At 37.4% G+C, this 13,569-nt stretch overlaps 2 protein-coding genes across 4 annotated transcripts; one reads left to right on the plus strand and one right to left on the minus strand.

The window, feature by feature from the left end:
- The first annotated feature begins 991 nt into the window (after window positions 1-991).
- On the plus strand, window positions 992-4,921 carry LOC103971956 (transcription initiation factor TFIID subunit 14b). Its single transcript, XM_018820487.2, has 7 exons — window positions 992-1,131; window positions 3,001-3,083; window positions 3,239-3,460; window positions 3,533-3,720; window positions 3,796-3,917; window positions 4,442-4,555; window positions 4,792-4,921. Exons 1-6 carry the CDS (start codon window positions 1,129-1,131, stop codon window positions 4,526-4,528), a joined length of 705 nt encoding a protein of 234 aa, XP_018676032.2. The 5' UTR covers window positions 992-1,128; the 3' UTR covers window positions 4,529-4,555; window positions 4,792-4,921.
- Window positions 4,922-5,268: 347 nt separating this feature from the next.
- On the minus strand, window positions 5,269-12,976 carry LOC135586021 (potassium transporter 7-like). 3 transcript variants are annotated; one of them, XM_065132292.1, is made up of 10 exons: window positions 12,804-12,976; window positions 11,722-11,965; window positions 11,385-11,633; window positions 11,200-11,250; window positions 10,099-10,359; window positions 9,939-9,991; window positions 7,687-7,801; window positions 7,349-7,603; window positions 5,691-6,808; window positions 5,269-5,287 (listed from the first exon to the last, which is right to left on the minus strand). In XM_065132292.1, the coding sequence occupies exons 1-9, from the start codon at window positions 12,840-12,842 to the stop codon at window positions 5,718-5,720; spliced, it is 2,358 nt and encodes a 785-aa protein (XP_064988364.1). In that variant the 5' UTR covers window positions 12,843-12,976; the 3' UTR covers window positions 5,269-5,287; window positions 5,691-5,717. The 3 variants fall into 3 exon arrangements, with proteins under 3 accessions (XP_064988364.1, XP_064988365.1, XP_064988363.1); XM_065132293.1 differs by lacking the exon at window positions 5,269-5,287 and having other exon boundaries at window positions 5,523-6,808; window positions 11,812-11,965; XM_065132291.1 differs by lacking the exon at window positions 5,269-5,287 and having other exon boundaries at window positions 5,523-6,808.
- Between the last annotated feature and the right edge of the window lie 593 nt (window positions 12,977-13,569).

Raw genomic sequence — 13,569 nt, forward strand, 5'->3', positions numbered from 1 at the left:
TCTATATCTTTATTGACGTTGATGCAATTATCGTAGCTCCTAGTGACGTCGTCATCTATCACTATCAAAAACATAATTGGAACATTAAAATTATTTTTTAGCCCATCTTTTTTATACTTCCATCGATAAAATCGATAATGTTATGGGAAATGAACGCTATCGAGGAAATGGAGTAAGATATTTTACTTTCGTAACTATAAAAATTTTAATATAATATTTATAAATATAGGATTTAGTTATTAAGGAGATCTAACTAGGGATAATATGTAATTATTATGTTTCTTTTTTTCCCAAAAGAATATATATATATATATATATATATATATATATATATATATATATATATATATATATATATAACTGTTTAAACGAATAAAAGACTCAACTTACGTTGGAATGAATCGAAAAATCAAAACCGGAGAAATTAGGAGCCAATTTGCTTCGTGTATTGATGTCACAAGTAATTTAATTGCATGCAACCAAATGCTTGCAATTGATTTTTTTTAAGAAAAAATCAAATCACTTCATTTTATTATTATCGCAAGGACAAAAGAATTATTTTTTTATAAAAAATGATCTAAAAAATCAGATCCTAAAACTGACAAACGAGTCTTGATCAAGCAAGTTAGCTAATAAATAATTCACATGATCAAATCTTCGAGTGCAATTAAGTTGTTATGCATGCTAAAAATAATGTAAAAACACATTATCAGCGTTGAAGTGTACAATTAATGGAGAATACTATGCAAATGCTTGTTCATGTATCCATCTCTCGCTACGGTTCGGAACCACCTCTAATAGACCGTCTCTCAACCCAACCGTACCCAAACGAACCGAATCGAACCGAACTGAACCATCGACGTAGCTATAAGATGCCACACCGGACAGAGACTGCCACCCGTTCAATTCCTCAAAGCCCTCGACCCGTCGATCGTTATTGTCAACTATCTTCGCCCAACCCTCTTCCCGATCTCTTCCTTCCGTCGCCTTTCTCCCTACAAAGACGGTGGTCCGTTCGCGAGGGTTTCCTTCTCACCCTTCGCTCCTTCGTCGTGAATCAGAGGGTCTCTCTGACGCTTCACGGAGGAGAAAGGCTGAAATCCGCGGAAGATCGAGGGAAAACAAAAAATGGTCTGCTTCATTCCAAGTTGTCTTCATTTCCCTTCCGATTACGATTGAATGTCTCAATGTCGTGCTAATCCGTTGATCTGGAGTCTATAGAGTTGTTTTATTTTTGTGTTCTTTCTTCCTATCTTGCCTGCATGTGTTTGAATGGTTTTGGAAGGATCTTCGTTGACGCTCCTTGATTTGCACTCTATCGTTTAAAGGAGTTGTTTAGTATCTTTATTTGCACTCCTTGTTCTTCTCGTCTGTGTTCATGAGTGCGTCATCATGGCGAGATCTGTGTGTGTCTTGGCACAGTGTAAAAATCAAGGTTATCAACTTCGGTCCATACCGGATCACAGAGCCCTGTTCGGTAGGTATGTACCGAGGTATACCGACAGTACACCCGAAAAGAACTAAAATACCTCCAAAAATATTTGAAGGTAATGGTCGAAAAGTACCGGGTCGTATCGATTGGTACGCCTCGATCGAATTCTGGGGTGCATACCAACTGGTACACCTCGGTAAAGATCAAAATCTGAAGTATCAGTAACAGTCATATTTTGACCTGCTCGGTACAGATCCTATATCACTGGTGCCGCTCGATAGAGGACGGTCTGAATATTGGTGCCGCTCGATAGAGGACGGTCTGAATATTGATATCCTCTCGAACCAGTATGTACTGTCTATACTAAATGGTACACATTGAAATTGAGAACCCTGGTGTAAATCATGGTTCTTCATGATGATTTTTGTGAGTTGTAGTACGTACTGGTGAGATATAAATATGAAATAGACAGTGAATAATCATGAATGTGTCCTTTTGTGTGGACCAGAAACCTAGATTTGTTAAAATTACACATCTAATAAGTACTACCTCTGTTCAAGGAGGAATAGTACCCTCAGATAGCTATCGATTAGGATTACTATAAACTAAGATACTTTCTCAATCCAAAGAGAGAATAACAATAATCCAAATCATGGTGTGGGGCCTTGTAATGATTTCTATATGTAGGATTGGTAATGTCCAAAATCATAATTAAGATTCAATTTTAAGATAATATATCAATGTAAATATTACTATTATCTTAATCAATAATTCACCAGTACAAATGTTGAATTAGGCCTTCTTGATTTTTCACACTTAATGTTTCTATTAGCTTTATCCATATAGTTTGAAAGATCAGTATTAGTATCAGAGTAGTCTTAGGATGATTCAATTAAGATCATCAGGATTGATTGGATCAGATTGGCAGGATCAAGGCGACAAAGAAAATAGCTTAAATGTCATTAAAATGAAAAGAAAAACATAAATATAACTGGGAGGGTACTATCAAGACCATGAGGATCCCCCGTCGTTGGAACCTTACATACTGGTCTTTACATCTTTGTGATTATAGGCATGTTATCGACTTATCATACATGAAAATAACCTCTGCAGCTCTGGTCCATGAATTTTATGATTGAGATTTGAGGGTGGCTTTGTCATTCTTATCGATTTAAACAAAAAGATATATTCATCCTTTGTTTATCTTTTCTTAAAAGCCATTTTTCTGCTTTATCAATATGCACTTTCTCAATGTTCTCAGTTATTTTAATAGCCAGTGATGAGACTGCTGAATTATTTCAAGGCATGAACTGGTTAACATGCTAAATGAAGCGAAATTTGGACCAATTATGCTTTAGAAAATGGAGGTAGATTATTAGATTTATCTTGCACAGAAAAAAAGTTGACCCAAGAAACCTGAATGACAAATTAAGAACTTTTCCGGTCTCTACAACCATACAACACTAATCATGTAACTTCTGCTGTACTCTTATCTGCTGTGATGACTTGAGTATGCAGTTTTTTAATATTGACTTGATTATCTTGGTTGTGCTTTTCTGCAAGCTCAGACCAGAAGGCTAAAAGATGTGGAAATTAGCTTTCCAATTGTCTATGGAACTATAGCATTTTGGCTTGGTAAAAAGGCAAGCGAGTAAGTCTTTTTCGTACTTATAATAATTTCTTTTCTTTTAGCTGTTGCTTCTACTGCAGCTTGTCTTCTAGGAAAGTCATCATTATACATGATAAATATGCCATGTTGCATCTGAGTTTCATAACATCTAAAGTAAACTCTATTGGATCTTGTAGGTACAATTCACACAAATGGACTGTTTATGTTCGTGGGGCAACAAATGAGGATTTGGGTGTCATAGTTAAGCGTGCTGTATTTCAACTGCACCCTAGTTTCAACAATCCAACTAGGGTTGTAGGATCAGCACCTTTTGAACTTTCAGAGTCTGGATGGGGTGAATTTGAAATAGCTATTAGACTCTTCTTCCACAGTGATGTATGCGACAAACAACTGGACCTGTAAGTCCTTGCAGAAACATTTATTTTTATGTCTAGCCTGCTAAGTAAATGACATGTAATAATTGTTCACAGATATCACCAGCTAAAATTGTTTCCTGAGGATGAAAATGGACCCCAGTCAACCAAAAAACCCGTCGTTGTGGAGATATATGATGAAATTGTTTTCTCTGAGCCTACAGAAGCGTTGTTTGCACGGGTCCAGAATCATCCTGCTGCAATTGTTCCAAGGCTACCTTCTGGCTTAAACTTGCCACCTCCTGGTATAGTTTCATTCTGTTCTTTGGCCTTCTTTGTCATGCTATTTATGGTTTCAAAGTTACCACTTTTTTCTGTAGGTCCTGTTAATAATATCAATGAGAAGAAAAGAGGTGATACCAAGGACCATCCACTAAATCAGTGGTTTATGAACTTCTCAGAGGCAGACGAGCTATTGAAACTTGCAGCTGCTCGTCAATATGTGAGAATAAAGCCCCTCATTATTCATCTTTGCATACTTCACTCTTCCATCCATTATTTTGGCATTGAATGTCCGTGTTAGCTTAAAATAGTTTTTCATGAAGGCAGGCATTTTGAAGAAGGGCTTATGTACTTGTTTTTAATACATGATCTTATTTATGATTTTCAAGAGTATAAATGCCTTCACGATTTGAAAGTACATACTTTTCTGAAGCAAGGATTAAAATTTGGATCTGGTAATTGTACCAGTGTTCAGATGGATTAGTATGATACTGATATGCTCTTGTGGCATATGTTGGTACGGGTCAGTAATAATTGATATGGTACAATTTTTTTTTGTTATTTTTAGATCAATACTGAGTGAATATGTCTTAAAGATCCATTGTGAATCATTTAGTTGAAAAGAACAAAAAGGAAGTCATTTGGTTGATGTCTGATTGAGTCAAATCCAGGTAATTAGGATAGGCTAATCGGTTTCTCTTCCTTGGAATCATCACTTATGCGAGTATATTATCATGGTTACAGGTACAGGGCCACGTAGGAAAGCTCAGGAGACAGTTGAGCATGATTGATGGCCTGCCTCAACTGTCAAAAGCTGCTTCCGGACAATAGATCTCTTCCACCATGCTCTTCAGTTAGGTAGGAACTTTTAGATGATATAAATGAATCTAAATTGTAGGTAATAGCGACCACTAGAATTCAATGGATGCCCTACTGCTACTACTACTCCCAAATAGCAACAGCATTTATTTTCTCTGCAAACTAGGATTGTAAGAGACCTGGTTTTGTTGTATACTTGATGAGTGTATGGCCTTAACCGAGCTTTCTGTATAACTCAAACATGTCTCAAGTACTTGATTTGCCAATCGAAACAGATACTGCGTGGACAGAGATTCTGCAGCAATCACCGAAAAGGTATTACCGCCTCACTTCTATTTATTACTGCATTATTGAGTTCCTGCAATGCAATTGAGGATGGAGGATTTAGAGGTGCAAGAGTATGTCCGATAGTTATCGACATAAGCGAAGTCTGTCAGGCCTCAATCAAACTCGTCTCAGCTTGTGCATTGTAGTAACAGCTATTGTTAAAGGACTGAGTGATGTCACTAGTTTTGTCGTGTTCATGTAACCTATCGTCGTGGTCTCGAGCTGCATCTCGAGAACAAATTTGAGGGACCCAACATACATAAATAAAGCTAGAGTAGAGTGATCCGTGAAGAGTGAGCCGTCACCACTTAATGCAAATTTATTTGACTCGCACTTTCCATCTGTCTCTATTCATCTCTTTTGATTGTTGATAGCAGCCCTCTTTTGATTTGGCTTCTCAAACAGATCATAAACGTCTCATACAGAGAACTCTTTGGTGGAATCCTGTTGGAACATGGTAGGATAAGAAGGTTGAGGCTGATGTATGGAGCTATTAAGATGATATAGATATGTGCTCGAGAGATTTACAAATAAGATTGTTAAAAATTATGAATTATTATTAATGATTCAAAAAAGATAAAAGGAAAATCTAAAAAAAAAATTATAAATAAATATTTAAATGTTTTTATTTAAATTAAACATAATTTTTTTTATAGATCTTGGTGACGATAAAAGATCGTAATCAACCTCGAATAGTTAGGACTTCATAAATTGATACTTCACATATTGACAAAAGATCAGTATTTAGTTTCACATGGATACCAATTCAACCCAGAAATATGTAATCAACGTTTGATACTTAACAGGTTGCATGAAAACAACACTTAATTTTACCTTGAGAACATACCTGTCATGCATGGGAATGGAGAAATTACTATACATAGTAGATCATGCCCACTTCGATGAGGCTTATGTGAGGGATGTTCAAAGCCACCGCAGGCCCCCTGCAATTCTTACGGAGGAAAGAATAGGCAACATCAATGGCAACCTTCTTCAAGAAAGGTGATGTCTTCCTGGCTTTCACATAAGAATGGCCCATTATGTACGCGACCCCTGCTTGCTTAGCTTCCAGTAATGCCATCAATTCCTCTTTTACCTCGGACTCCATGTTTTCCTCCTCGGACAACTCTAACCGGATTCGCCGCCGCGGACGGCCGACGGGGGTCCATTCCTGTTCATGTATTGACTGCAAGCTTTGTAGGGTTTCAGACTTGCTGCTCCTGGTGAAAGTAGAGTTACAGTTAACCTCAGTCTCATCAGCATCCCTCATCACCAAGCTGGTGCCAGAAGTATCATTAGCTCGTATGACAGCCATTCTTCCTTCCGGAGAAGTGTCACAACTCCCAGAGGATGATGATTCCATCTGGATGAACCTGGCAATGCTCAACACCAGTTGGTTCTCAAAGTTGTCTTCATCTTTCTGCACATCTTTGTACCCATATCTGATGATGCATCTGTACATTCTGTAGGCTCGGGGACCGATCCGTCCGACGAGGAACCGCTCATCCGGTGCAACATGAGGGACTGGCACTGACTTCACACAGACAAAGACAAGAACTTGGTGGAAAGCAGGGAGGTTAGTCACAAAATGGGAGAAGATAGCAGGAACACCAGTAACTAGTTCTGTGTAAACGAGCCCAATTCCAGGGACACGAACGATCCCAAGACTGGGGCCGAGCGTGAGGATCCATTTCATGGAGACCTTGTTCTGTAGGTCAAAGAGATATTTGCTGCGAGTACCATAGTGCCAGACGTACATGATCACCATGAAGACGAAAGAAAGCACGAAAGGCACCCATCCGCCTTGCGGAACCTTGATGAGCGAAGACGAAAGGAAGGCACCCTCAATGAACCCAAAGAAAACGAGAAATAACAGGGCAGATATGACGTTCTTTTGCCACACAAAGATGACCACTAGTGCCATTAACCAAGTGGTAACAAACATCACGGTCATGCTTGCTATACCTGGAATCACAAAGGGACAAAAGCAACAATCCTGCTTAGCAAGATGATTGGCGATTATATTGATCATGTTACCAAATCAAAAATCTTTATCATGGTAGAGAAACATCATAAATATTTGATTGGGTTGTCATAGGTCCTAAAATCTTAAAACTTGTTATGAAATGACCCAATATAAATGTATAAATACTTGTTAGTTAAATACAGGAAAGATGCAATATTCTTAATCAAACACCGGCAGAGAGAGAGAACTGCAATATTTCTTAATTGAACACTGCAAAAGAAATATTTGACTGGGTTATCATAAGTTCTAAGAGATTAAACTGTTAGAAAAATACGCGATATTTATAGGTTTTAACATGCTTAAAAGAACGCATGAAAAATAACATTGACAGAAATGAAAAAGATTTTCTGTGGTTGCAATAAAACTTCCAAGGATGACCATTTATCGGTAAGATTCTGATGTGCAAGCAAGATAAGCTCATGAAATTTCATAACAGATAAAATTTAAGCTGATATTGCAGTAAATTAAGACAGACTTACCATAAGCATTTCCTATAAGGGTTGTGTCACGAAAGCCGAGTGTGACAGCAAGACAAAGAACCATAAGAATCCAGTTTATTTCAGGTATATATATCTGCCCATTGACCCATCTTGATGTATGGACAATTTTGACACGTGGAAAGCAACCCAAAGAATGGCATTGCTTCACGATGGAAAAGGTGGCAGAGATGACAGATTGGCTAGCAACTATAGCAGCAAGAGTGGAGATCACAAAGACAGGCCAAAATACAGGTTCTGCAACAAAATTCAGGAATTCACATGTAAATGTTCATCTTTGAGCAAATGTTAAATGACAGCATCATCAGATGAAGACTCACCTGGTATAGATCCAAAAAAGCTGATAGATACATCAGATATGTTCTTAGAAAGAAATGCTGCCTGCCCCATATATTGCAGTATCAGACATGGATATATGACACTGATAAATGCAACCTGCATAAAGAGTTGCATAGATTTTCAAAGTATTAGTGACAAAGAAAGTTACAGGGAAAAGATATCTTTAGCACAGACTGAGCTCATTCTAGTAATGCAGTCCAATGACAATAGTTGAAAGCTTAAGGTGTTGTATGACCTTCTAGGGAGCCTAAAAGCCCTGTATCAGTGCCTAATCAGAACAGAAGAATGATGATGGATATTCTAAAGTAGTAAACAATAATGGTGGTCCTGGTGTCCTCGAAAGTAACTTTATGGGGATTGAATAGTTTCTTCATTACAAGTTTAGTACATCAAGATAATTTCCTTGATCACATTGGGACATCCAAACTCGTTTTGAAACCTTTTACAACCTTAACATGCAGAAAAGAAACAAGAGAAATCATGGTAGCATTGTTACCACAGATTCCTACACTATCATCATCGGACAATGTGGATTTCAAGGATGAAGATTTATTATAATATTGTCTCTTGTCTAACTCAAACAATTCTAACTCCTAGTGGGTATATTCAGGCTTATCATGTAACAGAGATGGCTTGAATGGACTTATAAAGGCTAGATGAATCTATTACTACTTTGACTTAAGTATGTTGGGTTAATGGTTCAAGCTCTACAAGGTAATAGGTCAATTATCCTATTGGATCAGATCGCGATATATTTACTAACTTTGATGATCATTATTGAATATTTGCATTGGATCAAATTTAGCCTTTAAATGTTAGTTTTGAACTCAAATCTGTTTATAGGGCAATAGGACAGTTGAACTCAAGGCAAGCTCAGGTGAGAGGTCAAGGTGTAGACAGAGAAAGGATGGCATCAACCCTAGTATAGTCAATCCCTGTTGAGTGTCATTCAACCCATATGTTGGACCCTTATTTAGTTGGCTATTTTACTGGGCCATGATGCCACATCATGTGCCAGATTACCATAGGACTACTCCATCCACATATTGTTAGCGTAGGACTCCTACAGTTCAAGCTTATTATTACTAGTAAAATTATCAAAAGCTGGTCAGACATGATCAGGAAGGTGCATCAAGTCAATATCTGGAAGACCACTATAGGAATATAGCTATTGTAGGAAATTGAGAAATTGAGACATGGAGACCTACTAATGTGTCGAGCCCCAAAATAAAGAGGTAGTCACCCTGTCAACTGTTCTAAAGGGGTATTCTCACTCATGATTCACCCTTCTTAAGGCAATAATTCACTTACAATGTTATATGATTCTAAGCAGATGAAGGACTAGATTGTCATGAGACTTATCATCTTCCAATGCATCATATAATTCTGTCGAGCAGATCAAGGATTAAGTATGCAATAGATTTAGTGGTATTGAATAGATAAGTATAACTCACTGCCCAATAGATAAACAACCCAAGTCAATATTCTTTTTTTTCTATTTTTGTAAAGGTAAATGATGAAGATAGGATTTGTTTATCTATTAAGCTCGATGATGAAGATAGGATTTATTTTTTTGTAAAGGTAGACAACCCAAGACCCTACTATTAACTATCAACTATTAACTATTAAGCTCTTTACTAACTAATATAACTGACATATTCAAATTTGTTAGATAAGATTATATCAATGTTTGTTGTACCGCCCAAGTCGATATGGTACAACTGGTGACTGAGACATGGATCGCTGAAGTCCTCATTGGCATGACCCATCGTTTCATGTATCGATACACCAATACAGACCGAAATGTATCAGTCCAACAAATCTTTGAGACAATTTCGTTATCCAATGGTGAACCCTGAATTATATATCTTCAACCGTTGGTAAATCGATGTACATCACCAAACCAATATTTAAGATGAATCCAAGTCAATATTTTCTAATGTACAAAAAGATTAACAAGAGACATACGTTATATGAAATGATGATGGATTCTAATTTCCCCTTATGAGATCCAGATGTTGACCAAAGACTGATTACTTAAACAGCATAATCGATGTATAATTGTTGGTGCATGTTGATTTTCACAGTGATAACTTCAGTTGAACCTTAATTTTTCCATGTGTTTCAAATTGTTTCTTCTGTAACAGTATTGATTATAAATTTCCGAATTTTCAACCTTATATGGTCGTTCTTTTATTGAAACATTATGTAACGAGATATTTAGCACACATACCCTGATGGATGCTTCATTAAAGTGGCCAAGATCTGCAAACATAGCTTCAGTACCTGTAAATAGTTTGAACTCAGATATAAATTAGTATGTACTAGGCAAGTGAAGAACTGCAATCAAAGAAAAACCACTAAATAAAGGCAGCATATGATCTGGCATTTACCTGTAATTGAAAGAAGTATTCCCCCGAGAGAAATCCATCCATCTTTTCCTGTGTGCTCAAAGAACTTGACAATGTAATGTGGAGAAAGAGCATGAAATATTCTGGGATTCCAATAGATTGTATTATACAAGCCAATTGCAGCAATGCATAACAGCCAAATGATAACAACAGGTGCAAATATAAAGGCTACCCTCTGAGTTCCTTTGTGCTGCAAGGTGAAAAGGCCAACCAACACAACACAAGAAATGACTAGCACCTCACCTATGTCAGACAGAAGATGAGTAAGAATATCATGTTATACAGTAGAGTAAAAATTATAGAAGCTAAAACAAATTCAAGTTTATCCAAACTTTCAAGATGACAATGCAAAACAAGGAGGCTTAACTATGAGCATTGGAGTTAACCATAAATCAAGTACAAATAGTTACTTTAGCATCAAGTTTTCCCACTCTATGAAAAAAAGTATTTTTGTAATGAAGTTCACAAAAAAGAGCCCTTAGGACTCTTGCAAATCCTAGTAGTAGGTATTAATGCAACTTGGATGAAGACAGCATCGGAATGATTTCTGAAAGCTTGCATGTGATTTCCCAAGCCAGGATTCCTAAAAGTTGTTGCAAAAGATGAGAGAAACTCAGGTTATACATTTCCTATTTTCAAACTGATTATTTGTTACTAATTTTAGTAGCTATTTCAGGAATTTTATAGAGTCCTACTATAAGTCTAGTTAGATTAGATAATGGTCCTAATACATCAGAATGTAGATTAGATAGATTGATTAGAAGCGGGATGTTGCAGAATAACATAAGAACACCTAATGAAATACATGAATTCTCTACTTTTGTTGCAGTAAATTTATCTAGTAGAATAAGACATGGTTCTCAGCTTATGATGTTTTTTCCTCTAACTTGACTCAGAGTAGCATTTGTTAGAGGTGTTTCTTCTAACACATGCTTACATATGTGATCCAAAACTCTGGAAAACTAAATTTTGTAATGAAGTTGTGAAACATATCTGCAACATTTGTCAACTAAGTGAAGCATGATGTTTTCTACATCATTTTTTCTACTTAAAGAAAAACGCCCACAAAGAAGCTATACATACCATCAAGCAATCCCTTGGCACGCACTCGCAACCCAGAAATTGATGATAGAACTGCAATGTACCCAAAATTAAGTCTAGCATGAGATTGGAAATAAAAATAAAATTGTTTAAGAGACAGAAAATGGGGTGTGTGAATTTTCACGGACAAAAAAAAATGAATTACATCATTATGTTTGCCATTATACCAGAAATTGCTGGGGTAAGAACCCCATCTCCTATCACCATGCAAGCACCAAATAGAACTATGAGAAGTAAGCATGTTCTCAGCCTTTTGTGCTTCTCTAAAAACCTTTTTAGTGGAGAATGAATAGTATTTTGAGAAATGTATCCATTCCTATAATATGTGGAGAGCTCCTCATCAGCTGATTGCTGATTGGGGAGCAAACTGAGCTTGGCATGTCTGCAGAGCAAAGAGTACAAAGCAAACGTTCCACCTATGAACAGTTCCAAGAGTATGAGCAATGAAAGAAGAAAAAAAATAAAACAGGAAAAAATCGAAGGCTGAAAAATTGAAACTCTCACCTTCACCATTATCATCAGCACCCAAGACAATGATGACATACTTAAGCAATGGGATTATGGTGAATGTCCAGAATATCAAAGAAAACATACCAAATACTGTTTGCTCATCTTGATAAAGGCTCAGCCTTCCGGAAAAAGAGCTTGTATATACATAAATAGGAGAGGTACTCAAGTCACCATACACAACTCCAATACTCTGATATGCTAAAAGAAGAAGGTGTTTGCAGTTGCTCCTCCAACAAACCTGTAAAAGGGAAAAATGGTTGACAATCGATCCAAGCAGAGATACCATGGGCTGAGCCTGGGGAATTTTTTGTCACTCTATCTGATAACACACAACCAAACATGCCGTCCAAGTATCCCTATTTAAAACAACCTGTGACTGGCAAATGAACAAGCCCTACAACGATCACTTTCTATGAAAGCAAGACCAAATCTTTTCATCTGATAAAGTGAAAATTTTCTTATATCTGGATAGGTTCTTGCCAAACTCTAGCAGCAGAAAATTTGTCCAAACTAATGTCGCGCAAGACAATTATTTAACACCACAATCTTCTCACTAGGAAAACACAAGTAAGACTCCACAAGTGTCCAGTATTCTGAAGTCTTGGAAAGACACTGACCATGGCAGGGAGAAATTTCATACAAGAGAAACACCGCCACCAAATACCCTTTCTTCTCCTTCGATTGGGTATTCACACGGCGACCGGAGGAGTACCAAAACAAGCACTATAGCCACAAAACTCTCTATAAACAAATTAGTTACCCTCTCTAGCTACGATTTTATTAATCCTCCCACGACAACGAATCAAAATTTATGCACTAAAACATTTCGCATCTATATTCCTATCGAAGTTCCCAAACACCATCGAGGATCATACCTACCGTCTAATGATCCCAAGAACAAATCACTAAGTTGAAAGCATCCTAACAGCTTAACCTTTGCAAGCCCAAATTTCACCGAGTTATTCGCTTTCTATAGTAAAGATCATCATCACATGCAGCTAAAGGTATCAAATACAACATAAAGAGATGATAGATTAAAGCATAAGAGATTTGCGGCGAGATCAAAGATGTCAGACCCTCTGTTCATCAGGAGCCGAACCAATCTCTCGATCCATCGGTCAACGGATTTCTTAGTCTCTGCCACCGTTCGATTGACTCCGCCGCCGCCGATGCTGTTTCCGCTCTTCGAATCGAGTCCTTCCAAACCTCGGAGGAAACCGCAGCGAGTTTAAAGAGATCAAATCCGGGCGTCAACTGAAAAAGAAATCATAATTTTTTGAGGAACGAGACAAATTTATATGGAGAGAATGCCGCACGTAGTTTGTTTAAGAGATACTTTCATTTGAGGTGAGTGTAAGAGAACCGTCACCACCCAAACCGCAATGGTAGACGAGGCGGACGCTTCACGCCGCAGCGGTGAGAATAATAAGTGGGTTCAAAGAGTCGGTTTTTTATGCGGGAATATTGCAGCATACGTATATGTGCGTCACCCAGCACGCGGAGTGGGACCCGCCATCGAGAGTCTCAAACTAAACTAGTGAGATTTGATATTATTATGTATTATTAAATATTAATATAATAATTAGTTGTATTGTCAAGTATACATCTTATTATTCGATTAAGAATCGATGAGGGAGAACGCACGAGCAGAAGAGGATTCATTGATGATGAATGATGCAAGATAAGATGAATCTCTGTACAGTTTGACCTCCTGAGGCTGAGATAATGCAAGAAGACTTTATATCAACTAACAAAACAATATATCTTGGCTTGTCAGGAGAGAGCTAAAGTACCACTGAAATAACTGAGGGTGCAACTTGGATGAGCAACACCAAATCTTGT

The sequence above is a fragment of the Musa acuminata genome, chromosome BXJ2-11, assembly GCF_036884655.1.
Source record: "Musa acuminata AAA Group cultivar baxijiao chromosome BXJ2-11, Cavendish_Baxijiao_AAA, whole genome shotgun sequence".
Lineage (NCBI taxonomy): Eukaryota > Viridiplantae > Streptophyta > Magnoliopsida > Zingiberales > Musaceae > Musa > Musa acuminata.